The sequence below is a fragment of the Opisthocomus hoazin genome, chromosome 10 (assembly GCF_030867145.1).
Source record: "Opisthocomus hoazin isolate bOpiHoa1 chromosome 10, bOpiHoa1.hap1, whole genome shotgun sequence".
Lineage (NCBI taxonomy): Eukaryota > Metazoa > Chordata > Aves > Opisthocomiformes > Opisthocomidae > Opisthocomus > Opisthocomus hoazin.
The window spans coordinates 13,993,805-14,020,045 of NC_134423.1; the positions used below are offsets into that span (position 1 = coordinate 13,993,805).

At 56.1% G+C, this 26,241-nt stretch overlaps 1 protein-coding gene across 5 annotated transcripts in view; it reads left to right on the plus strand.

Annotated features, from left to right (window-relative positions):
• The window catches only part of ZNF609 (zinc finger protein 609), a 73,810-nt gene that overhangs the window by 10,487 nt on the left and 37,082 nt on the right, over positions 1–26,241 (plus strand). For 4 of the 5 annotated variants that reach the window (XM_075431737.1, XM_075431736.1, XM_075431734.1 and 1 more), the window contains exon 2: positions 3,695–4,559. In XM_075431737.1, coding sequence (XP_075287852.1) covers positions 3,813–4,559 — 747 coding nt within the window. In that variant the 5' untranslated portion in view covers positions 3,695–3,812. Of the gene's footprint in view, positions 1–3,694; positions 4,560–14,116; positions 14,189–26,241 lie in introns of those variants that run through there. The other variant, XM_075431738.1, reaches the window with a different exon arrangement.

Sequence of the window (26,241 nt, forward strand, 5' to 3'; positions counted from 1 at the left end):
GAGATTTTTGGTTTGTTTTTCCCTCCCCGTCATCTTCGCCGCTCCTTCTTGCGGGCATTCCTGAAAGTTAATCAGGGTGAAAATTGCAGTCAGTCGGGTCTGGAAGCCACCAGAGGCTGGTCCTGGAGCGCTGCAGGCTGGAGCACGTGGGTATGAGACAGTCTCCCTACATGTGGGCCGGTCGTTGCCGGGAGAAGAGCTTTCTCCTGCATCTCGCCACCCTTGGGCCTTTGACCCTTCCCCGCTTTGGTTTCTGGGCCTCTGGTAACCGGTGGAGAAAGCCGGAGCAGCGTGGGCTCGGCGGGTTTGCTGCCGAGCATCCTGCGCATGTGTGAGCACGGAGAGCTGGGGGCTCCTGCGGTCTCCTCGCTCCCTCTCTGAAGGTGAGCTGTGCTGTTTGAGCAGCTTGCTCTAGGTGTCTGCAGCTCCGAAAGTGAACTTTCAGGTTTGTCTTTTAATATGGTTGGCTCCCTCCCAGCCTGTAGATGTGGATTGTAGAGGTCTCCGCACCTAATGGAGCTGAATTATTCATGTCTGGTGCTGCATGTGTGCAGCATTCCCAAGCAGAAAGCTGTCTCCTCGTAGGATCTACGCTCCAGGACTGCTCTTAAAATGCTTTGTTGGCAGGTCTCCAGGCCAACAAGTGAGCACACGCTTTTCATGTTGCGCGGGGATCAATCCTGCGATGGCAGGAGGTAAGGGGAAGGACACGTTTATAGCTGAATCAATCTCCTCCGTCTGTTTTCTGCGATACCGTGATTTGTGGCAGCGTTACTTCACCCGGCGGGAGAGCCGCGAGGGTCTGGATAGCACCCAGTGCTTTTCCAGCTTAGGCAAACCGGGCGGTGGGAGAGGGACCTCCTTCTCTGGACCGTGGGCTGCAGCAGCCAGGGGTGCCCGCCCACCCAAAAGAGCAGCCTGGTAGGTCAGGGGGCCGTGAGGGTCTCACTCGGGAGAGGGGCGTGAAACACAGCTCCGGCTGCAGAGGTTGAGCCTGCGAGAGTGGCTCCTTGAAGATGAGACCTGGGGAATTGGGGTGGGAATTTTGGGGAGGGGGTGTTGGAGCTGCGGGAAACGCTGTAGAACCACCGCGTGCAATGGGTGACTTGCAGGGGATGCCCCCCGGATCACATACCGGGGTCCCAGCCTCCAGCCCCAGGCTGGAAAGGACCCATCCCTGCCCCGGTCCCTCTTCCCGCGGTGGCATGTCTTCGGCTCCCTGCCCCGCTCCCGGCACGACGTGCCTTTCCTCCGCCCTTGCAGATCCAGCCTCTTCTTGTCTGTCCTGTTTGCGGTTCCCTTCCCTCTGCATTAGCAGAGCTCGGGCTCCCTCGATGCCTCCTCCGTAGGGCGAATGTTTTTCCTCCTCTTGTTTTCTAACCCTTTGATTGCTCCTGGCTCTCTAATTGCCGGGGACTCAGCGGACTTCTGGGCTCCTGCTTCCTTTTGTTGTGGTAGGAATTGGCAAACGCTGCTGCTGTTTGCATAGTTTCAGACCAAAGTCTTGCTCATCTGCTCTCCTTATTTCATATATATAAATAATATTTATATGGATGTGTGCACATATGTATATGTGCAGACTTAAAACAGCAAGGCGAGCTCCCCGGTGTGAGCTGAGAGCCAGCCAAACCGGCATCGTGGAGGCACGGCACGGAGTGGGCGATTCTGTGCCTGTCACAACGCGGCCCTGCGGATTGTCCATCGTCTGCCCGTGACTGCGAGGCTGGATCCTGGTCCGTTCGTCCCTCTGATCAAAGCCGACCCTGGCCCTTTGCGTGCTCCAACCGTGGGTGCGCGGCTTGTGGAGTTGGAGGCTGAGCCTCGTCCTCTCCCGGCGTGAGCTGGTGTCAGTGGCGCCGTGTCCCCGAGCCCTGTCCGGCGGGGCTGTGGCTGGCCGCCAGGCCTCGTCTTTGGGCTGGGAAGTGGCTGTCATGAGCTAAAAATCTGGTTCCTCCACCTTGGTCCCGGCTGTGCCCATCCGGACAAGGGAACGGCTGCGGATCGGTGGCACGAAGGGAGCTGGCTGCAGCCGCGTGCCGGCCGGGGAGGTCTGTGCCACGCAGAGGTGGGTGGCCGCTGCCCGTTGCTGGCCCCGTCGCTGGTTCGGAGAGCGGCTCCAGAGAGGCAGCTCCGGCTCGGGGCTGGGGAGCGAGTGCTGGGGTAGGGGGAGGAGGAAGAGGAGGCAAGAGTAACACGCGGTGCAGCTTTGGGAAGCTGTTAGTGACTCCAGTGCCCCAAGTGATCTCCTGATTCGGCACTTTCTCTGCCGCTGAAATGAGAGGTCAGTGCTTTTGATTTCCAGCTTGCGTGCTAGCCCCCGGCTCCTGGGGTTAAAAATCTCTGTAATGACCTGTCAAAGAGCGGATTATTCGCTGTGCAGAGCCGAGGATGCTGCGGGGAGCAGATGGAAAATGGTCTGGCTGCAGCAGCCTGTCTGATGAAAGAATCCCTGGCATTTTTACAGTGTTTGCATCTCTGGAAGCGCACCATGAAGCTGCTTTCCAGGCTCCTGCCTGTTGGGGTTTGGAGATATTTGTGCGTGTGTGGTGGTTTGTGTTTTTTTTTTCTTTCTTTCTTTTTCTCCCTTCTCATTTCTCTTGAAGTCACCTGTTTTTGAAGTGTTGGTCATAAATAGTACCAGGAGCTGGCAGGCCCGGAGCTCGTTGGGGAAGGGGAGGACAGTGCTGCTGGAGGGGAGCTGCATCCAAATGGGCGGCCAAGGATTTCCTGAGACCTGGAGAGAGGGCGGCTGGGGCCGAGTAGCTGGCCGGGTGGCTGCTGGGAAGAAGCTGCTTCATGTGTTAATTATGTCTCGTCAGTGTAATTGCCACCAGCTAATCTCAGCCAGCTTTTTGAGGTTGCGTGTGGGTGTCTTTTTTTGGTGTCCTTCCCCCCCAGTGCTGCCTGGGAGCAGGGAGGGTGAGGGGCTGGGAAGCTGGGAGGAGAAATTTTGGGCTAGCCGGGCTTGGCCACGGCGCGGGCAGCCATGACCGGTCCCTCTCTTCCCGGTTAGGACTGGGTACCCGTGCAGCTGTGTCTCGGTCTCCCGTCCTTCGGAGCCTGCTGAGCGGCTTGCCGTGGTGGAGGTGACGATGGCCCAACATCTGAAGGCTGGGTGCCTTGTTGTGCTGCCTGGAGGTGTGGGCTGGAAACCCGGCGCTTCCCGCTGCCGTTTGGCCTTTGGCGACCGCTCTGATGCATCCCGAGTGTTGCAGGCTCTCTGAAGCTTGGAATTTATCTCCTGCTGAGGCACTTGACTTCCCCGGCGAGCGGCTCTTGTCCCTCGCAGAGAGGCGGTCGCGGAGAGGAGCCCTCCCCTTGGGTGGCATCCGCAGGAGAGGAATCAGTCCTCCCTCCCAGGGGCTGCGCTCGATAATTCAGAGGGAAATGGCGAGTGGGGAGACGTGTGAGTAATGTCTTGTTGGAGCTGAGAGCTGTGACCTGCCGGGGCCGGCATTGATCGAGGGACCGGTGCCAGATGGCTGCTGCTGCGGGGATGGCCGAGCAGCGGCCCCCGCCCCGGGGGTGGTGGGAGGATGCCGCCTCGTGCTGTCCGGTGGGGGGTCTGGGAGGCTGGGAGCTTCCCCCCTGCCCAGGACCTCTCCCACCTGCACCTGTGGCTGCCGATGAAGGCCGATCTGCCTGCCCCGGGGCTCTCCGTGTGTAACCCTGTGCTCTTTGCTTTCCCTTCCAGGAGCGATGCCGTCACCTGGGCAGACCCCGACTGCTGCCAGCCCCCCGAGGACGTAGGTGACCCCCAGGGCGTGGAGGCAGGGAAGAGCCTTGAACTGTGAGGGGCCGTTAACTCTAAGATGTCCTTGAGCAGCGGAGCTTCCGGAGGGAAAGGAATCGATGCGAACCCAGTTGAGACGTACGACAGCGGGGATGAGTGGGACATTGGCGTAGGGAATCTCATCATTGACCTGGACGCTGATTTGGAGAAGGATCAGCAGAAATTGGAAATGTCGGGCTCCAAAGAGGTGGGGCTCCCGGCACCCAACGCGGTGGCAACTCTACCGGATAACATCAAGTTTGTGAGCCCGGTGCCGGGCCCGCAGGGCAAGGAGGGCAAATCCAAGTCGAAAAGGAGCAAGAGTGGCAAGGACAGTGGCAAGCCAACCCCGGGGACCTCCTTATTTACTCCCGGCGAGGGGGCTGGTGGCAAGAAGGAGGCTCAAGGACGCTCTGGGGACGGCGTGAACTCGGGCGGCTTGGTGCCTGCCGTCGCCCCGAAGGGCTCGGAGAAGTCGGCCAAGGCGTCTCGCAGCGTGGCTGGCTCCAAGAAAGAGAAGGAGGGCGGCTCGTCCAAAAGCAAGAAGGAAAGGAGTGAGGGTGCGGGGGCTGTGGCAGAGAAGGAGCCCGGCGTGCTGCAGCCCCTGGCCCTGGCAGTGAGGGTGGGACAGTACGACGGGGGCCAGGGGACGGAGCCTGCTGCTGCCGAGCAGCTTGGGAGTATAGCTACTGACACGGGAGCGGCGCTCAACCCCTTAGGTGTGAAGTCGGAGCTGGAGGATGGGGAAAGTGAGTGCCGGCAGCTGAAAAAGGTGAAATCGGAGAAGGTAAGAAAGGTGTTGGGGTGCGGGTGGAGGTGGCGATGCCGCTCAGCTCCGGCGATTGCTCCCGCGTCAGGACGTGCCGCTGCGGGTCCCGAGGGAGTGGAGCTCACAGCGGGACTGCGTGTCTGGTACCAGTGGGGCCGGCGCTGGTGTGTGGCTGGTGCCTACTGGCCCTGGTGGGAAGGTGGTTTGGCTGTGTGACGCGCAGGGGTCTGGACGCGGCGGTGGGAAGGCACCGGTCAGGGTACTGTCCTGCCGTTCCCTTGGATTTGTCGGCGCTGCAGCTGTGCCAAGCGGGTCCAAGGCTCTCCTTGGTGAAGGGCTGGCAGTGAAGGCCATGTCCCTGTCCTATGCCCGCTCTGGCTCCCCACGGGACAGGGCAGCGTCTGCTGCCTGCCGAGCTCTGCTTCCCGGCGGCTTCACCTTGCACGTCAAAGCTCTCTGCAGCTCCCGGACGAGCCGATTTCTCTCTGGTTGCATCATTTGCAGAGAAGGAGACCTTAACGTGTGAGTAAATGTGGGATCTGCGTGGGTGCGCAGGCAAGCGCAGGGCTGACAGGAGTTACCACCTCATTTCTTGGTCTGCCGTCGGTACGTGGGCTTTGTCCCACTTGTGGTGACAATCAGCCTTGGGCTGGCGGGTTGCTGTGGGTGATTTCTTTACATGCTGCTCCTCCGCTGACATGCAGTAGCGACGTGGAGCCGGTGAAGCTGCTCTTCCAGGTTGCTGGGGGTGCAGAAAGCACCGCCGGCGGCATGTGGCCGTCCGTCCGTCCGAGCGGCGCCTGGCCCTGGTGGCTGTGCAGCCATTCCTCGGTCAGCTGGTTTCGTGGCAGTCGCAGCGGCTGATGTGATTTCTGCGGGCGGCTGGGGGAGGACTTTTGAGTTCTTCACACTTGGAGCGGAAGCTCCTCCGTGCGTGGTGTCCCCGGTCCGTGCCCGTGAAGCCACGCGCCTGCCGTGCATGGGGCGAGCCTTGCGAGCGCGTGCGTTCGGGGTGGCTCAGCCCTGGCGCCGTCAAGACGTGGAGCTGCCCAGGGAGGGGTTGTGTGAGGAGCGCTCGGGGGTTTGGGAGAGTTGCTGAGACCAGCGAGATGTTGGGGAGATTTTTCCATCCGCCGAAAGATTGTATGTGCAGAGGAATGTGGTGGGGGTGGTCGGTCACGAGATGGCACTGGGAGAGGAGCTGCTAAGTAGGTCGGTGCTTCCTCTGCTCAAGAGGAAGACTCCTGGGGCAGGCGGCTGACGCCGGTAAAATGAAGGAGTGGTGTGGAGACAATGTGGTGTTTCCTTGTCCTTCCCAGCAGCAGAACCAGAGTGAGTGAAACCGGGAAGAGGAGCAGATGCTCTTTTGCATGATGGACTTGAATGCTGCTACAAAAAGTTGTGGGTGCTGAAAGTTCAGCGATGCTCTGGGGCACGCGGGTGGATTTGTGGAGGAGGAACCCGTTGGTGGGGTGTACAGGGCAATGTCTTTCGGCTTGGGAAAAGCCCGAGGAGGGCTGGAGCTTGGGAAGTAGTTTGGGAAGTATCCTGATGTGCTTGGCTGTCAAGTTCCTTCATAACCATCTGCTGCTGGCTGCTGTCAGGGCCAGGAGCCAGCACTGGAACTGGCTGGACCTTTGGTCGTACCCCACGTGAAAATACAGGAAAAGCCACTAGTAAAATTGATTTCTTTCACTGATGCATTTGCAGAAACCCTCTGCAGGTAGAAATGCCAAAGCAAGGTGGGGGTTATGAAGACAGAGACCAAGCGTCGTGGACGCAGTCCTGTGCAGCCTGCTGTAGATGACCCTGCTTCGACAGGAGGGTTGGACTAGATGACCCACAGAGGTCCCTTCCAACCCTGAACATTCTGTGTTTCTGTGACCTTGACAGGCTTGAGGAGCGGGCCTGCGTGAACCTCATGAGGTTCAACCAGGCCAAGGGCAAGGTCCTGCAGCTGGATTGAGGCAACCTACAGCACTAGTAAGGACTGGGGGGAGAATAGGTTGAGAGCAGCTGTGTGGAGGAGGCCTTGGGGATCCTGGTGGGTGACAAAGTGGCTGTGAGCTGGCAGCCCAGAAAGGTAGCGTGTGCTGGGCTGCACCCAGAGCAGCGTGTGTGGCAGGCGGAGGGAGGTGATGTTCCCCCTCTGCTCCGTGCTGGTGAGACGTCACCTGGAGCGCTGCGTCCAGCTCAGAGGTCCCCAGGGCAAGAAAGACATGGCAGTTGTTGTAGCAAGTCCAGAGGAGGGCCGTGAAAATGGTCAGAGGGCTGGCACACCTCTGGTGTGGAGAGAGCAGGAGGGAGTTGGGGTGATTGAGTTGTAGAGGGTCTGGGGAGACCTTCTTGTGGCTATTGAACACATAAAGGAGGCTTGTAGGAAAGATGGAGCCTTATTGCTGAGCTCTGTAGTGACAGGGCAAAGGGCAACAGATTAAACTGAAAGAGGGTGGGTTTAGACTGGGCATGAGGAGGACATGTGTTTGTGATGAGGGTGGTGAGACACTGGAAGAGGCTATGCCATCACTGGATGTGTTCAAGGCCAGATTGGACGGGACTTTGAGCAGCGTGGTCTGGTGGATGATGTCCCTGCCCATGGCGGGGGGGCTGGACTTAAGTGATCTTTGAAGGTCCCTTCCAACCCAGCCCATTCTGTCAGCCTGCGATCTCCGTACAGATACCCTGTGGGGACAGTTCTGCCTTTCCACTTGTCCCGATGCAGGTACAGTCATGTCGGTGGGGGCTCATGCTCATGGGTTGAGCCCAGTTTTGAGAAGTGGTTTAAGGTCTGGATCTGCGGGAAAACGTGTCAGGTTTGGGCTCGAGAGAAAACATCGACTGTGGTTCGTCAGCCTCCTGGGGCCAGCTAGATGGGTTCCTTCGGGTTGGGAGAGCTGTGGGCGAGGAGAAAAAAGGTGTCAGCGTGGAGAGGGGTGGGAAAGTGGTTTTGTTTCTCGAGGAAGAGCCTGAGGATGGGCTGATGGCTGGGGCAGGGTGCAGGATGGGGGGGATGAGATGGAGGTGAGCAGTGGCATGGGACGCTTCCTGAAAACTGCAGAAATGACCCAAAACCAGCATGTGGAGTTTGAAGGAGAAGCAAAGAGTGGAGGTACATGCTGGCTGTGGGAGGGCATCTCCTCCAGGGAGTGCGTCGGGGGGACGAAAGGGACAGGTTCCTGCAGGCCTGGGAAGCGAGAAACTTGCTCAGAGCGAAACAGAACGGCCACAACGTGACTCAGCCCAACCTTTGGTCTCCGGCAGCTTGTCCTCTGCTTAACCCCGCGCGGCTCCCGCTTCCGTCTCGCGCTGGGAGGCTGGTCTCCAGCTGGGGACGGAGAAAGAGAGACCGTCTCTCCCTCTGCCAGCTTCAGCTCGGGGTAGGTGACCTCCCAGTGCACGCTGAGCAGTCAGCCTCCAGCCAGCAGGTTTTGTTGTATCTCCTTGGCTGGATTGAAGAGCACTTCAGCAGCCAGCATTTTTTCCTTGATGAGGTGCTTTGGTGCCACAGTCAGCTTGCTGTTTGCCCCTCCTTCTGCTTTTGTGATCTTGAAATATCTTACCGTAGGGTTTTGCAGCCCTGCCATCCTTGCTGGGTGTAGGAAAGAGCTTTGCTTTGGCTTGTTTCAGGCACGCTTTCGTGTCTGCTGGTGCTTGAGCTGGCGTGGTGTCCACGGGCGAGATCGCCCTTGCTCCTGTGTTTGCCATCGCAGCGATGGAGCCTGTGGGCATGGTCCGTGGGCTCGATGGGAGATGTTTTGCTGGTGTGGCCCTGTGGCTCTTGTGGTCGCTGCTTTTTGGGGTGAAGCGTTGGGAACCAAATACCCTTTTTCTAGGTGCGTGTCTTGGCTTTATCCAGCCTCCTGTTGTGGCGTGCCCTGGCTTGATACGTACCCTCCTCAGACCTGATGCCATCGGAGTGTCGGGACACCAGTGATAACTTTGCCGGGGATGGGGCTGATCACAATGAAACCCGCTGGCAGTGACCCTGCCGAAACCTTCCAGGGTCTCTGGGCTGGGACTGGCACCGAGCGCAGGTTTGCCTTGGGCTGTGGTTTGGCGCCTGGGCAGCTCCTTGCACCAGCCCAGGCTGCTGGAGACCCAGCGGAGTTTCGGGGAGGGCGGGAGTGGGAGCTCAGTACTTCTTGCAGCAGCGAGAGAGGTGAGTCTGCACTGATCACCCACGTCCAGAGCACATGGACCAGCAGCCGGGTCCGTCCCCTCCTCGGCGGACAGCGGGTCGCTGGGGATGGCCGAGCCGAGGTCTGGTTTGGGCACGCCGGTGTTCGGGAGGGAGCGGCTGCTCGCGGTGAGCAGCCGCGCTCGGCAAAATGGCCGTACACGGAGCGGCAGCGCCGGCCGGGCTCGGGAGGCCCGCGCTCATCGCCTGCCCCACCGGCTGCCTTCCTGTGGCCGAGTTGGCCCCGGGGTCCGTTCACCGGGGCGGCGGGCGCTTGCTTGCTGCTGCCCGCGCCATTGCACTGGCACCCCGCTCCTCGCCGCGCTGGGGCAAGCCGGCCTGGCCGGGGACGTGAAGCATTGAACAAAAGAGCCTCCCAGCTCTTGGCTGCCGCTCCGGCTTTGTTTTGATTGAGAGGTTGTTCAGCAGGAGGAGGGAGGGGGGATTTTTTCTTTTCTCTTTCTTTTTTTTTTCTTTCCCCTCCTGAGGAGAGTCCAGATGCGATGCTGCTGCAGACAAGGGAAAGGCAAACAGAAGCCGCTGGAGACTCCGCTCTGCTGAAAAGCCTCTCCGGATCACGTGTGCTGTGGCTTTGGGCAAAGAGGAGGGTGGATTCGGTTGTATCCCTCTGCAGGAGAGGGGGTAGAAACCACCGGTGCGTTTTTTGCCCTGAGTTTTCCCCCCAAACACAGTGTGGTTATGCCCTACGCATGGTCCCCTGCTACGGGTAGTGAGGGGACATTGTAAGGTGGGGGACACCGCCGTGGGCAGGCCCTGAAGCTGGTATGGAAATACGTTTCTGGTTCTGTGGGAGGACAGTGTGGCATTGGAGGTGGTGCTCAAGCGGTGGCTGGGAGGTCAGATGGGGGTGGGGGAAGTGGGGTGGCAGCTGCCAAGAAAGAAACACTCCCAAAAAACGTGTCCCTGGACTCTCCCTGCTGCCACTGTCATGTCTGGCAGTGTGCAGTGTGGCTTTCATGTCATCTGAGCAGGCCTTCTTCCCCTGAACCCGTAGAGGCAGATCTGCAGAGTATCTTCAGCGCTGTTCCTACAGTTGTGACCGTCCCAGCTTGACTGGGACGTGGGATGAACCCCCAGGTGCTGGGTATCCCCCACCTGTGAATTCTTTACCTGGAAGCAAACCATGGTTGCCTTTTCTTTTTTTAGCCATATTTGGTGGGAGGGATGAGGTTCGGTGGTGGACAGAGCGGCAACGCGTAGGGTAAAGGGGTGGTTGGATGACTCCAGCTTGAAGAGGTGAGATCTTGCTAGAAGGCAGTAGCTCTGCTAAGTCCAAGCGCAACAGGAGACCGCCGTAGACTCTCTTAGGGACGTTTCTGTTTGTTGGATATTGCATCTGCTTCCAGCTTTGTGTCTCAAAGAGAGGGAGATGCTCTGTGTGGAGCCTGGTGACTGCTGTGGGCTTGGCCCAAACCCGATCGTGGAGGCAGCTCCTTACCCCATGCCGTAGAGATGTAGTCACTAATCCTGTGCTGCTGCGTTGCATCGTCCTGCCGGTGGATATGAACATCTCCAGCTCTGCCGTGGCCACTTCGGTTGCAGTATCCCAGCCTTCGCCAGCTTCTTGCTGTCCGTAGCGCTTGCCCTCTTCTCCTTCGCTAGCTGATGGTGGCACCGGTGCCGCAGCGCCGCCGATCCACGTTGCTCAGAGCTTCCAGCTCTGCTCTCTGTGCCTCCTTTGAGGACTTGATCTTACCCTCCGCTGGCGGCTCTTTGTGTCTTGCTCCCCTATAAAGCGGTTCAGATGTGGTTTGACCACTGAGCTCCCCAAGGAACGGCGTGGGAGCAGGCAGCCGCTGTGCCGGAGGCTTGAGCCCTCTGCATGCCGAGCGCTTTCTGTGCTCGTGGAAAAACCCAACACACCAAAACAGCTCTTCTCACCGCAGATGTCAAGGCGTTTGATGCGAGGCTTTGGCAAAACCCGAGCTACCCTGATCCGGGGTCTCCGCTGAGCTGAGGATGAAGAGCTCCTCTGCTTTCTGGCTGGTGGGTTGGGAAGCCGAGTCGCCTGATGTGGGGCAAAGCCGGGCTGGGGCGTTGCACGCGCCTCCTGCTTCAAAGACGCGCTTGCGATTTTGACCCAGGCGTGATGGGAAGCACCCGTCACGGGTTTGCTTGTTGTGGGGCCAGAGTTTGGGAGGAGAAACTCCCAATGGGAGGCGTTTTGGTGAAAACAATTTTTGCTTTACAGCCCGTCCAAAGCTTGCTCCATCCCTCCCTTCAGGGCTGGCATTAACCCTGTAATTCCTTTTTCCCTGGGATTTTTAGGGCCTGCGGGAAGCCAAGCATTTGGGGTAGGGACCTGCTGGTCGTGAAAACCTCGGGCGCATGCTGTTTCCCTGCCGTCTCAGCGCCGTTTCCCAGCCCTCGCTCTGCAGGGCTGGGCTCTTCCCGGGGAGCGGCAGCCAAAGCGGCGCTGGCAGCTCAGGGAAGTGGCAGGGGGTGCAGGCAGCTGCCGGCTCTTGCCTGCTCCTCTCGCCATGGTTTCCTTTCTCCAGCCACGCCGGAATCGGCCGCCTCCAGAGCTGCTGACAGGGCTGTGCTGGGAGCCCTCGGAATGACACCGCTCGTTGCCTTGCCGTCCCAGACCTGCCGCCCGGAGCCTGCTGCTGCGGGAACACGGCAAGAAGGGGGCACGCAGCCAGCGTGTGTCAGGAGCTACAAAGGAGGAAGTTGGCCTCGTTCACTTCAAACCACGGGGTTAGTCTTTGAGTTTTGGCTCCTGCTGAGAGGTTATTTATATGTGGGCTTTTTTTTTTTTTATATAACTGCTAGATGTAGAGGGCTGGGAGTTTCAGCTGATCCCACTTCTGAAGGTTTTATAAAGGAAAAATTGCATCTCCTCCCCATTTGCTTTGCTGGCTGGCAGCGTTAGGAAGGACTAGTTAAGGGGTGAGGTAGTTCGGATGCCCGACCCGCTGGCGTTGCCGTATCCCGTTTAATAGGTCGTTGTGCTGAAATGCTGCCAGAGCGGGAAGCAGGACCTGTCGCTCCCCGTCACGGACGTGGCTGTAGGAGACGGAGCCACGCTGAGAAAGCGGAGAAAACGTCTACCTGTTCCCGAAGCACGAGAGTGGAATGACAACGCGCAAACAAGGAGGCTGACGGAGAGGGGTACCGTTCTTTCTCGACGGGGTCCGTACACTGCTCCCTCGGCACAGGCGATCTGCAAATCCGCTCCCCCAGTGCATTGATGAGAGATTGGGATGAAAAGGCCGGCAGGTGATTGATCCTACTGACTCAGGGACCTGGTTTCTCCTCCGATGGAGACGGTAACTGCTTGAGATGGGTCAGATTTGGAGGCTAACCGGCTCGGGTAGACTCTCTCTTGTTTATTGCTTTGCTTCCAGGCTGGCGGTGGCTGCTGATTAGCCTAATGACCCCAGTTACAAAACACCATTTATCTGCCTGAGTGAGATTTCTTTACAGGAAGATTCGCGCGTTTCGAGTGCCGTGTGATCCCGAAAGCTTCAAAACCCAACGAGCTGCTCCCGCAGCCCTGCCGGGGAGCTGATGCAGGGGGAGTGTGCCAGGAATAACCCGCTAATGAGCAAAGCTGCTCCTCCACCCGGCAGCCGGGAAAAGGAAAGGGCTGCGGAGCAAAGCGCTTTTCCCTTCATCTGCTTGTAAGCGGTGGCTCATTGGGGATTCGCCACCTTTTCCCCGTTTCCTGCAGGCACAGCGTCCTCCGTGCCACTGTCTTCCCAGTGTTTGCCATGAAAACACAGTGCTGTGTTCCTCTGACAGTGCTCTTGAGGATGCTTCAGGCTGGAGCTGTGAAATCCATCTTCCCTGCGAGTCCTCGCATGCAGGCAGCATCAGAGACGTGCTGGGCGAGAGGGCAACCAGATACTCAGAGCTGATGTCAGGCAGCACCCCTCTGCAGGATAAAAGGCACCTTGGTGTTTGCAATGGACTTTTTGGGGTGACTTCTTGTGACGTTCCCACCTGGTGGTGATCAATGCCTGGAGCTGGAGTCCTCATCCGGCTGCAGGAGAAAAGCCATCCCAGGTCTTGTAGATGCTGAGCCAGGAGCTGGAGTCGAAGGGCTGGGAAGACACAGCCCAGGGCTGGAGAGACATCGCTGGGCTCCGAAATGATTTCAAGCTACCAGCAGCCTGACGATATGTTGTATTTGGTGACAACATCTGCTGGAGATATTCCTGTCCTTGTTACTCATTCCTGCCCAGGGAACTGATCTGATGTAAATAAACGCGCTCAGGGTTTTCTAGGGTGAGCTCGGGTTGCAGGCTGGCATGGGGATGGACAGGATGGTGGGCAGCGTGGTGCTGCCTGGGTCTGAAGACGGGGCCTTTGCTGGGGCAATGCCGTGCTGTGAGGGGCTGGGGACTCGGCCCGGCCACCGGCCTCTTGCAGACATCGCGGTGGCTTTGGCCAGCACCCTTTGACCCGTGTGGTGCCCGTGCTGTCCGTCCCTCACCCTCTCTTGCCCCCAGCCTTGCCTGCGGCTGGCGAGCGGTGCGGGCTCTGTCCCAGCACGCTGCGGACAGGACAAATCCCTGTGCAGGAAGATGTGGACCACAGTGCTTTTCTACGGCGTGGTAATGGCGCGTGCTCCTATCTGCTGATGTTTCCCCTGTGCTTGACACTGAAATTGGTTTAAAACTCAGTACGTGTCTAGATTTATTTTAAAATATTGTCTGGCCCTTGTTCACTCGGGGTCTCTTGAAGCGTGCTGCGTTGTGTAATGTGGAGAGCAAGCCTGCTTTGCAGGCTTCAGCTTTGATTCTGGTGACGCCATCAAGGTCGCCACGTTTTACCGTCCTGTCAAGGGGGTGGGATGTGATGCAACTCAAAAGCGCGTTTTGCCCGGCACCAAGGGAGCGAGAGGAGCCATTGGGGCTTTAGGCTGTCCTTCCTCGATGCAAATGCTCGTGCCTCGGTTTCCCCAGTCCTCCGCCCAGATGGGATGCTCCTCTGTGAGGCGCGAGCATGGGCTTGTCAGGGAGAGCACCCAGGGTGCTCTGGGTGGAGAAGGCACCATGATGGCTACAAATCCTGTGGTTGTGTTGTTTTTTGTGGTTCCCCCCCCCCCCCCCCCCCCCCAAGCCAGAAGGTAATTTCACTCCAGGAAGCTACCCCCCCAATTAGCTATGCAAATGCAATGTTGTGATTGTTTATTTTCCCCCAGATGCTATGCAAACGAGTGCTGTTCCTGACTCCCCCTGCTCGCCCCCCCCGTCACTCTCTCCCTGCGGTTGTTGGGATGTGGGCACCCTGCCTCCTGCGCTGGGATCGGCCCCGTTCGTCTGCGCGATGGATGGACGCGGCACGTTGTGCGGTGAGCCGCGTGCTGCACGGCCTCGGAAGAGGACCCCGCAGCCAGAGCTCGGTCCTGGGTTCAAGGCCATCGCCGGCCAGTGTGGAGGAGGGAGAGCTGCGTCTGCCCGGCAGCGCATCCGTGGATGGCAGCGAGAGGAGGCGTGGGGTATGTTGTCCGAAAGGGGCTTGTTCCTTGGGGAGAGCATCCCAAAAATAATCGGTGCTGCTGAAGCTGGCGTCGATGCTGGGATGCTGCATCGCCGTCACGCTGCAGCAAAGGGGCTGCGATGTCCTGGTGGTCCCACGCCCAGCACGGCGCGTGCTGAGAGCCGCGGCTAACGTGATGATACCAGCCCCAAGCGAGCATTTCCAGCTGGTGCCACCCTGCCAGCTTGGGGTCCCGACGGGACGTGCAACCCCAGGTCTCTGCTCCAGCTCCTCTGCCAGTGTTCCCGTGTCCCCCTGACCCTGTGTAGGCGGCAGAGGCCCTTCGCAAGGACAGGGTAGCAAAGCCGTGGGAGAGACCAGGGGACATCAGCGCTGGAGCTGAGTGGGGAAGGGAGGCTTGGAAGAAGCAGGAGCCAGGGCTGGGCAGTGTGTGCTTGGGGAACCAGGGAGATGGCTTTGGAAGGCTGAAAAGGATCCTGTGAGGGGAGGATGGCTGGGTGCCAGCGGCTCTTTGAGGTGGTAACTAAGCCATCAAGAAGAGCTGGCATGTGCTGGCGTCGGGGAGACGAGCAGGTCTATAGGATGCCTTGTAAGCAGAGCGGTGTTTTAGGGCTTTGGGTGCTGTTTGCTGTTCTGTGGCTTGGAGGGGAGGAAGGCAGCAGTGTATATATCACAGGGCAGAGCAGTTTGCTAACAGGAAGGTTTCTTTTTTTGCTTAGCATTAACATTTCAAGGTACAGGAACTCTTTAGGTATTGAGTGTTTTATGGTCTTCCAGACTGACTGTTAATACTCCGCTTTGTGTACAGGGTGATGGAAACTGGAGGGGCTGAGCTTTGAATGTCCCTTTGAAGGAAACCAGCCTTTTGGGACAAATCCTGCGGCTACGAGCAGAACATTTCTTAGCTGCCCTGAACTGGGGGAAGAGTTAAAGCCCCTTGCTAGCTGGGGGGGGAGAGCGGGTGGTTGAGCTTGTGGGCTGTGCTCTGCAGGGACTGGATCTTGCATCAAAAAAGCAAAGGCTGCACATGAAACCACCATCGGCGTAAGGGTGACCGAATGTGCCATGGCTTTGCTTTTGAGGGGCTCACAGCCTGTGCTCCGTTCTGCTCCATCCTACAGACCAAGAAACTGGGCACAAACTGAAGCAGAGGAAGTTCCAGCTGAACACAAGGAAGAACTTCTTCACTCTGAGGGTGATGGAGCCCTGGCACAGGCTGCCCAGGGAGGTTGTGGAGTCTCCTTCTCTGAAGATATTCAAGACCTGCCTGGACGCGGTCCTGTGCAGCCTGCTCTGAGTGACCCTGCTTTGGCAGGGGGTTGGTCCAGATGATCCCCAGAGGTCCTTTCCAACCCCTATGATTCTGTGGCATTCCTCACAATGCATAACTCAACAGTAGCTAATGGGAGCTTGGATCAGCTTGTGTCTGTCCACGTGGTCTTTGTAACTGAGTTCAGCATTCACCTGTCTCCCCAAGGGCGTGAGGAGGTACATGGCATTAAAAAAAATGGAAATTTTGGGATTTCCAGGCTGTGTACTTAAGAGTAGTGCCTTGGCTCCTGGCAGGAGCACCTCCCTCTGTGGGACTCTTCAAAGGTGGAAGATGTGGTGGAAAGGGCAGCAGCAGATCCGGTTCTGTTTTTTCTTGTTGTGTGAATGGAGGCTGTTTTGGGGTTCCTGTTGCATCGCCTCCCTACCCAACAGTCCCAGCGTGCTTGAGCCCTGGGGTCAAATGCATTCACCTTCCCGCAGGGAAGGGGTTCTCCTCGGCTGCTCTTGGGCAGGAGAAGAGGATGAGTGAGATGCACCACATCTTTGTGGCATCCTGATCGTCTCCTTTGAGCCTTTGACCGCAGGAGCGAGAGTGACCAGACTTGCAGGTGCCTGTTGTTTCTGGGCAAGAAACCAATGGCTTCATGCTCCAGGCCACAGAAGCAGCCAGATTTTCTGGGCAAGGAGGGGATCCAATTTGGCAAAGATCCCAAGCCGGTAGCGCAAGGAGCCTGTGATGAGAGGTTGGCTGCTCTTTCGAAGCCACTGTAATGAAGTAGAGCATGTGGAGTTGGGGTTGGGGACCAGGGTTTTGTTAAAATGGACATTTCTGGGCGTGGAGATCTGTGTTACGGTGCTGTGCTTTGCTCCTTACCCACTGCTCCGCTGTTGTGCATTGCCTGAAAGCTTTTTGGAGCCATCCTCATTCATCAACGTGTTTCAAATGTGGCACTAAACAGCACCTGGCGAGAGGGGTCTTGGCAGCCCACACCAACCAAGCAAATCCAGCCTCCTGCCAGCAAGTGGGGCCATTAAAACCCGGTCTCCTCTGGGAGCTGATGGTCTGATAACAGGAGATGGGAAGAGAATAGTTTTCAATTTCCCATTGGTCCTAATGAGCCGGCGTGGGAGACTCGGGTGGCCTGGCTGTATCAGTGGCTGTGAGCTCCGGCACTCTGTGCCACTCTCAGGTCCGCTTTACTTCTCAGTTCTAGGAAATTGAATAAAGAGAAAACCACTTAGGAGAGGATTTTAATCAGAACTTGGCAGAAGAACTTATGGAAACCCAAGAAATCTTCTGACAACTGCGCTTCATGCTGAGATTGCTGATGAATGGAAAGGGCAGAGACGGGGCCGTGGCTCGAGTGGGTTGGGTTTCTTCTGGCCAGTTTAATGGGATTCCATTAGCGTTCCTGCCCCCCCACCCTGGGCTGGGTGAGAGGAGGGAGAAAACAAGCCGCCTTCAACATGCTGGAGACTTGCTGTCAGCAGAAAATGAGGCAGAGTCCTCTGGGAGCAGTTGGTGAAAGTCATCCCAGACCAGCTGGAGATGGCCAGCACGTCTTGGGAGGAGAAGATTGCTTAATTTATAGTAATAGTGGCCTTGTAGATTGGGGCAGTAGTGCAATACGGTTAGATTTCTTCAAGAAGTTCACACTGACAGGCTTGAGGAGCGGGCCTGCGTGAACCTCATGAGGTTCAGCCAGGCCAAGGGCAAGGTCCTGCAGCTGGATTGAGGCAACCTGCAGCACTAGTACGGACTGGGGGGAGAATAGGTTGAGAGCAGCTGTGTGGAGGAGGCCTTGGGGATCCTGGTGGGTGACAAAGTGGCTGTGAGCTGGCAGCCCAGAAAGGTAGCGTGTGCTGGGCTGCACCCAGAGCAGCGTGTGTGGCAGGCGGAGGGAGGTGATGTTCCCCCTCTGCTCCGTGCTGGTGAGACGTCACCTGGAGCGCTGCGTCCAGCTCAGAGGTCCCCAGGGCAAGAAAGACATGGCAGTTGTTGTAGCAAGTTCAGAGGAGGGCCGTGAAAATGGTCAGAGGGCTGGCACACCTCTGGTGTGGAGAGAGCAGGAGGGAGTTGGGGTGGTTGAGTTGTAGAGGGTCTGGGGAGACCTTCTTGTGGCTATTGAACACATAAAGGAGGCTTGTAGGAAAGATGGAGCCTTATTGCTGAGCTCTGTAGTGACAGGGCAAAGGGCAACAGATTAAACTGAAAGAGGGTGGGTTTAGACTGGGCATGAGGAGGACATGTGTTTATGTGTTCAAGACAAGGTTGGATGGGGCTTTGAGCAGCATGGTCTAGTGGAAGATGTCCCTGCCCATGGCAGGGGGGTTGGAGTAGATGATCTTTGAAGGTCCCTTCCAACCCAAACCATTCTATGGTTCTAAGGTGCTGAGCTGTTGATGGTAATGGTAAATGCTGTTGGGAGTGGGAAATGCTGCTGTAAGGTTCAAAGCCGTCATGCGTGATGTCCAGGTTGAAACTGAGGTGTGCGTGAGGGGTATCTCCTAGTTCGGACAAACCTGTTGCTGTGATGGGAGTTTAATCTCAGCTATCTAGACCCTCGCTTAGAGCTGATGGCAAGTTTCACAGAATCACAGAATAGTAGGGGTTGGAAGGGACCTCTGTGGGTCATCTAGTCCAACCCTCCTGCCGAAGCAGGGTCACCTACAGCAAGCTGCACAGGACCTTGTCCAGGTGGGTCTTGAATATCTCCAGAGAAGGAGACTCCACAACCTCCCTGGGCAGCAACGACTTCTCAAGTTTCTTGTTCTGGGGTTTGGCTCAGTTGTAACTCCTTCTGTAAATTGTTATTTTGGAAAATTTGATTAAAAATCCATTGAGTGGTACGAGTCGCTTGACCATTGAGGGGAAGGAGAGCTTGCAGGAGCCGTTCTTGTGTGCATGTCCTGCAGATGGGTAACCCAAACCAGGTTTTATTTTCCCATTCCAGGCGAGGTAAGCATGTAGTTTTGGTTTATGAGTGTGGGCCTGGCGCTGCTGAGTAGAAACCCCCCAAAGTTGTATTTATTTGTAAAGGGTTCTTCAAGACTGCGTTGTACTGTTGCTTTTTGTGTTATTGATATTTGAACATCTGGACTGTTTTTCTAAATGTGCTTTCATCCAAGAAGAGGTTAAGGGAGTGAGAACTGTTCTGATAAAGCTGCCAAAGATAATCTTTGTTTGAGACTACGTACCGCCCTTGGGACTTTCTCCTGTAAAACACTTTGGGTGAGCACAGTGAACAACCCTAGGAAGCCCCCAGATGCTCCAACTGGTCGTTACTGCTGGGAGTTATAGGACTATAAATTCTCTACGAGAGTGTTTGAGTTTGTCACGTGCTGTGTGAGATGATCTGATAGTGGTCGGGGAAGTTGCAGGAAGCTGTGGTTGAGGTGACCGAATCCTTGAGAGGAGGGATTTGCAAGCACATGGCCGGGTTGATGGGAAGAGTCCGGAACCTGCTGATCCACACATCCGTCTTCCTTGCCTCCCGTACTGAATTGCTTTTGCGCCTGCAGAATGACACCTGATCCTGCACAAGCTGACGTAACAAGCCTGATAGCTGGTGTAGCTTTAGGTGTTGAGGACGCAATGGTGACAACGTGATGTGGATGAGCTTTAGGGTACTGTGTGAAGAGCCAGCTGAAAAGTAGGTGGGTGCAGCATCAGAGTTGAGCGTTTGGCTCTCGGCATCTGGGGAGTGCAGAGCTAAGCTGAGTGCAGCAGCCTTCACTCTGCCCTCTTCGTCATGCTCCTTCTGGCAGTGTTTTCACTAAAAATCACACGTCCGTATGCTGTGACTTTGTTTGACAACTTGTGCAGTGAAAGGGAGCTACGCTTCTTCCTTGATGAGACGTGTAGGTACACGCGGCATGTGTTCTCCAAAGTTGCATGGCCATGAAGCAAAATATGTTTTTGATGCCATCTGCTTTGTAGGGGGCAGAGTGAGATCCGCTGGAGGAAGCTTCATGTGCTCCCCTGGCTTTGTACTGTGCTGTGCCTCTCCTGAAGGACCTGGGATTGTCTGTATTGGGTCAGCTTGGTCAATTCACAATTAACTGAATACAGACAACTGTTTAGGTGCTATTAAGAAGATGGTGCTTGTAAGAGGACTTTCTTCTGAACCTCTTGGCTGGTGGCTTGCATATCCTGTCAAGCCTGAGGGTTCATGTTTTGTAGGTGGTACTTTCCTGGCGAGAACATCGGTGACTGTCGGTGACTGTCGTGTGCTGTTGAGTAATATGCAAAGCTAGGCCTTGAGCGTGCCGCTGCTTGAGTTCATTGAAAACAACCAGTGGCTTTGGAGGGAGCAGGAGCGAAGGGTGAGTGCAGCCAGGGGATGACGCTGCTGCCGGTGAGCAGAGAATTAGTCATGACTGATAGCCTTGACTCCATAAACAGTTTTGATATTAACTTGGCGAAGGTCGTATTGGTGGGACAGCATGCTCCTCTTTAGGAGCTTCTCTTGGCTCTGAAATGAACTCTGGAAAGCACTGTCAGGCTCGGTGGCTCTGCCGGCAGAGCTCCTCGAAGCCCGTGGACGGCTGAACACATCCGCGCCGGGCAGGAGACATGCCGGGAGAGTGGGACAGGATGTGGAGCCTGGCTCCAGAGACTCACTGGAGGACTCCAGCTGGCTTGTAACCCACTGGGGCTGAAAGCAGCCGCTGCTCCACCTGCGCCAAGAATTTGTAGGGGCTTAATTGACCTGTCCTGGCACCGGGCTGGAACGCCGTTCCAGTGTCAGATTTATTGCTGCTGGCAGGCCATCACCCGCGTGCCTGGTGCGACTTCTGCAGCTTGTGTGTTCCCGGTGGGGCAAACGTCACTTGTTTTTTCTGGACTGAAATCCCAGTGTAGGGTTGCTCATTAGGCTTTATTGGAAGTCCAGTACTGCAGGTCTTGGCGCTTCATCTTGTTTCTTATAGAGAGGCGATCGTGTAGTGTGCATTTTTGAGTGAAGCGTGATTGATTTGGTGAAGATTCTGGTCCTTCGTCTTACTCGGACCTTCTCTGCATGAGGGGAGGGAATCTTTTATCTGCATATATTTTTCACGAGCACGTTAGCAGTGTGGGGCCTGGGCTTTGCCTGCCTTTCTGGGCTGTTTGCAGCCTGGTTGTATTTTGCTGGGAAGGAGCTAGGTGCTGGAGCAGAGCTGCCTGGGCTTCACCTTGCAGAGGAGCTGCTGCTTTGGAGGGGACAGGGGGACTGCCTTGGGTTTGCAGCTTGGTCTGAAGGATGACCTGCTTGAATCGCAGCAGGACGTGGGGTGCTGGCACATGGAAGTGAGTGCACTACCCAGGGAAGCTGGACTTGGCTCTGGAAGATGATTGTTTCAGAATGGTGGTGTCTTGCTCTGCAGGTCTTTCCCCCGACTTCTAAGCCTGTCGTCCTATCTCTGACTGCTTCAGCACCTCTGCCATTCCCACCCGTTGTCCTTGTAAGGGAAGCAAGGGAACAGGAGGAGCCAGGTTTGGTTCCACCTTTGGTCTCAGCAGTATCTGACTTGCAAACCTCTTGGACTTGTGGTGCTCTATGAGAGCCTCCCATGCTTGAGGTGATGTTCAACATGAATGTTGTGCCCAGAGGTGCTGGACTGGGATTTGCTGGTAAAGGAGGCAGGCCAGCCATGTAAAACACTCCCTCATGCATGCCCCAGTGGTTCCTTACTGCCAGGGTGTCCTACCAAAGCCAGCTTGCACATGGAAGCGGCAGTGTCAGCATGCGGGCACGTGCTGAAGCACACCTGCATCTTGGGATGTTACATTCTCATACGTGGAGTGTGAAGACTAGAGACCGCAGCTGTGCTGACCAGCTGGATTGTCCCAAAATGCAAGTCTGCGTTTTCTTCGCTCCTCCATAGATCTGTCTGAACATCAGAAGTCCCACCTCTTCTGCTGTGTTGTAGCCTGCTCTCCTTGCCGGCATCCCCCGAATGCCTACACACAGCTCGCCCGTTGCTCAGGGGCTTGCCGTTACTCTTTTTGCCTTTATACTTCAGAGTCGGGTTGTCCTGGATGATGACTGGCTGAGATATGAGGTCCTGCTGCCCAGGGGAAGACCACAGCCATGGTCTTCCTATCTGATGGCTCTTGCCTGGGGAAGGGAGCAGGGTATGTGGGGGCAGGAGGCAGTGCTGGGGTATTGCTCTGCTTTGGGATCTCCAGTCTTTCCTGTTGTCCTGAACTGCTTTCAGCCCAGCCAGGTTTCAGGAGACACAGCAGGTGTTTGATCTGTTGGAAGATGGGAATTCTCACAAAGTTCATGTTCAGCCTGAGCTTAGGGCACAGGAACTTTCCTGCCTGTTTGCGTGATCATTGGGGCTTCGCCGCTATGCCAGGGAGGTGTCCTGTCTGCTCCTGGCCACCTCTTCCCACACTGATGCTCAAGGGTTTGTGCAACCATGTGGGGAACTGGGTCAGGGAAATGATCCAATTAAAAGCTGTGCTGAGCAACATCAAAAGCAGGATTTAACCAGACGGTTTCCCAACGCTGCACAAATGCTCGTGTTGGTAAAAGAGGGCTTTGGGCCAGGGTGGGAATGGGCAGCCGTGGATGGAGCGTGGTGGGATGGTTTCTTCTGGTGGTGGTACCAGTCCACAAAGACTTGCTGAACGTGGCCTGTGTTGGTAGGCAACTGTAGGGACAACAAACCTGAATCCTGCTGGGATCCTGGCTGTCAAGGCTTAGTTTTCTTCCTGGAGAGCCCAGTCTCTCTCCATTGTGAATGGGCTGACTTTTCAAGGATGCCATTGCTCATGGGGAGCCTCCTCTCCACGCTTTCCATAGGCTCTTTCTCTTCCAAGGGTGCAAGAGGGGAATGCCGGAGCTGCACCAAACCCATGCCCATCCTGGCTGCCTGGGGTGAGGGGGGTTGCCTTCAGTAATCCTGACTAATCCTTTAATCTGTATCAACACTGATAGGTATTAAAGCAGCAGATAAGGTTCAGACCATGGCTTGGAGCTCAGCGATATCCCCACCCTCTTGCAGCTAAATCTGTGCTGATTGTGCTTTCTCTTAAGGGGACTGTGCTTGTTTGCTGAGCAGCTGGAGAGGGTTGAGTGAGTGGATTCACTGCTCCCAGCTGGAGCATGCCCTTGTTGCTGGGCTCCAGCCTGCCAGACAAGTCCATCGATCTGTCTACGTATGTTCCTGGTGACCAGCATCCCGTGCTTGCTGGAATGAACCCCTCCGGTTGAGTGTTCCCCTGCTGATCTGGAGCAGATCTGCCTCCTCCTGCTTTTTATCTGTTGCGTACACCTGGACATAAGCCTGATTTGTCTGTAAACACTCTGTGGAGCTCTTAGGCAACAAATGTGAAGCTTTCCTGGATCAGCCAGTGCTGCCCATCTGCAGTTTCTTGCTGCCTGCTGCTGTGTAGTAGGGTTTCCCTCCTACCCCACCTCCAGACCAGGACTCCCACCACCACATCCTTTTCCTCTAGACTTCCTGCGCTCTCTGCTTTTTGGGCACCTTTACTCACGACTGAGGGCTGTGATGTTCTCTCTTGTACAGCCTTTGGTTCCCCAAATGATCCAGTGCGCTCTCATGAAGGTGGGACTCCAGAGCTGTTCTCCATATTTGGTGGACAGCAAATGAGGGTTGTTAATGCCTGGAAGAGCAGCTGCTGACCGACTTCCTTACGCAAATCAAACTGTCCCTGTTATTGCTGTTGTAGGCTCGCCCCTGCGTTCCCTGTCCTCTTCAAGCTTCTCCCCATGCTCATGGGATTGCTCTGAGTTTGCCACTGGTTCCCTTATCAGCAAAGCCATGGCTGATCCTTCCCTTAAATCCTTTAAGCTGTCAGCAAACAACCCCCTGCTGAAACTGCTAGCACGCAAGCTTGGCTGGGACAGAGCCTGGCTCACAACCCCAAGGTTTTGTTTTTGTTCCCAGATGGTCACCTCCAAGGTTTTGTTTTTGTTCCCAGACGGTCACCTCCTGGTCCTGTTTTTGCCTGGCGCTGGAGGCTCCCCCCACCATCGCTGTGGAGCGACGGGTGGCTTGCTTGTGCATGGCCTGCAGTGACATATCCTAGGTGTAAAAATATTCAGGTTCTTAATTACCTAATGACAGGTTCCCAGCGTGTCACGTTGTTTGAAGTCGCGGGTGAAGGTTTGTTGCTTAGAGTCAACGCGGCTGAGGTCTCACCTCTCCGAGGAGCCTCCTGTCCCACGGGGCTGCATGTGTTGGCCTTGCTTCTGGTCTGCGTGAGCTGGACATGCAGCTGGAGGTGACCAAAACGGGCTAGAAGACTGGAACAAGGCTTCTTCCGTAGTCATGCTCGCCTCTCTATGCCCAAACCCTCAAATCTTCGTGTAGCTGTTTCACTCTGAGCGATGATGATGGCGCATTGACAGCTTGGCTCTTCCAGGTTTGTTTCCTCCTTCAAAACACAACATTGTATTGTTGTTTTGGATGATGTTCTCATCAGTGGTTAGGTTAGGTCCTTCTGTTGTTGCATGCCTTGTTTTGGAGGACCTCTGAATATCCCCTCCTCAGAAAATCTGCATCCTCTAAGGCACTTGGCAAAACCTGGGGAACAAAAAAATCAGCGAGCGCTTCTCAAACTCTTGACCTGAGTGTCTTGACTTTCTCTCCCATGTAATTTGGTTTCTCTCTTAAAACTCTGGATGAAATACGCTTTGGAAGTGGTGGGGTTTGCGTTGCGCTTGCTCTGCAGGGCTGTCAAACAAGCACCACAAACCTTTTACCACTCTTGATCCCGGGGGAGGAAAGGCTCCGAGGCTCCCTAAGGAATATGAGGCTCCCTAAGGAATATTGAATGGTGTCGTGCCGCGGAGTGGCTGCGTCTGGGGATTACTCAGTGAAACAGAAGGGAGGAAAAAAAGGTTAACACGGCATTGGCAGCTCCAGAAGCTTGCGTCCTTCAGGCTGCGGCGGTTCAGCTTGGTGACTCTTGGCTGACTCGGGTGCAGGTGGTGCTCAGCTAATCCGTTCGGTCTGGCAGAGGAAACAGAATTTGGAGGAAATGTCATCTTAAATCTGAATTTCTGAAAAATTGGTTTCTTAAAATTGATTTCTTAACAAGTGCACTGTTGTGTTTTATTTTTTTAACGTGAGCTAGTTGCGAAAGCCACGTGGCTTGTGCGAGTGGACCTGTGAACACCTTTTTTTTTGCCCAGGCTGTTTTGCTGCCTGCTCCTCGCCTGGCAGCGCAGGAGAAGGGACCGCTTAGCTCCGTGTCCTGGCAGCACCGCGCTGGCTGTGGGATTCACGGAGCAGCCAGCTCTGCCTCCGAAGCCTGTAATGCTGTGAGAACCCTGGGGCCTAATTTGGGGTGAGTCAAGGTGGGAGAACACCCACGGGCGGGTGTCGGGCAGCTGCGGCGCTGCTCCTGCGAGCGATGCTCCTGCCTGCTGGTTGCCACCACTCTTTCCAGGAGCTCAAGGGAGGATCAGCCTCCAGGCGTTACATGCTTTCACGCAGGCTGATGCGTTTGCTCACCTACCACCGGCAAGCACCAGCTTGAACAAAAGCCGGTTGCCTGCATCTGTGTGGTGCTTTTCATTTTTTTTTTATTTTTTTGTTTTAGCAAACAAGCTGGGTGATCTCGGTTTGGCACCGTGTCTTGCAGCATATGACAGATAATCGGCCTGGCTCCCCGCCTGCGTAGGAGGCGAGGCTCCTGTCGATATATGACCTGGAATGGCACGTCAGCTTTATAAATCACTGCTTGCTGCTGCCGGTGCTTCGCGCCTCTCTCCTGCTCCTTGGCAAATTCAACATCCGCTGCGAAGCTGCTGGTGGCTCCTTGCCGCTGGGCGAGCGTGCTGCTGGCCATGGGAGTCCGCCCGGGGCGAGGAGGCACCTGTTCTGGTCCCTTCGCCTCCTTTAATGTGGTTTCTCAAGGGATGAGCAGAGAAAGTAACTCTGATAAGCTGCAGGCTGGTGACATGGCTCGCCCCTCTGCCTGTGCTCCTTGCGACGTGGAGATGTCTCCTTACAGACACCAGGACTGCCACCCAACTCCATCCAACAGCCTTAATCTTTAAAAGGCAAAGATCGGTGGGTGAAGGATGGTTTCATGTTGTATTGCTGTAGCAAAGGTTGTATTTTGAGCAGTTGCCCGGTGTTCAGCCTTGGGGTGCATCAGGTTTCCAGCTTGTAGTGTTTGGATTTCTCTGGCTCTCCACTGATCTGCCACGACTGGTCACAAGTCATCCTGGGAGCAGCCACGCGCTGCCGCTGGGCTCTGCGCCTCGGATCCTTTTTCTAGAAAATGGTGAAATCAATGCAACGACATGTCGTGTCTCTCCTTTGGGGGTGCCAGGTGGGCTGTTCCCGCGGGTATCCTTGGAGAGAAGCCTCTGCTGCCAGCTGAGCCTTTCCTGCCAGCTCTTCGCTCGAGCCGGAAGCTCTCTAGCACGGAGCGCCTTGTGCCTTTCTTCCAAGTATACCTGAATTCAGAGCCCAGCTCGAGGAATTTTTTTTTTCTCTTTTCTTTTTTTTTCTTTTTTTTTGAAGTCACCAGCACGATTGCTATCAAGCAGGAGGAGGGCTTGGGATCTGGCCAAGGATTCCGCTTGGCTGCGTGCTTGCTGGGTTACTGGAGCTGAGTTTGGGGTGTCTCGGGCAGCCCTGTCTATTGTAGGGAGCAGGGGCGGGGTGAATCCCCCGGTCTCGGCACAGGCTTGTTAATGAGCCAAAAGCCATTTTCCATCGCTGGGTGAACTGCAGTGAGAATCGCTCGGCGGGGGCATGGTCAGGCCCTGAGCTTTGCAAGTGCTGGCAGTCCCTGGCACTCGCTAA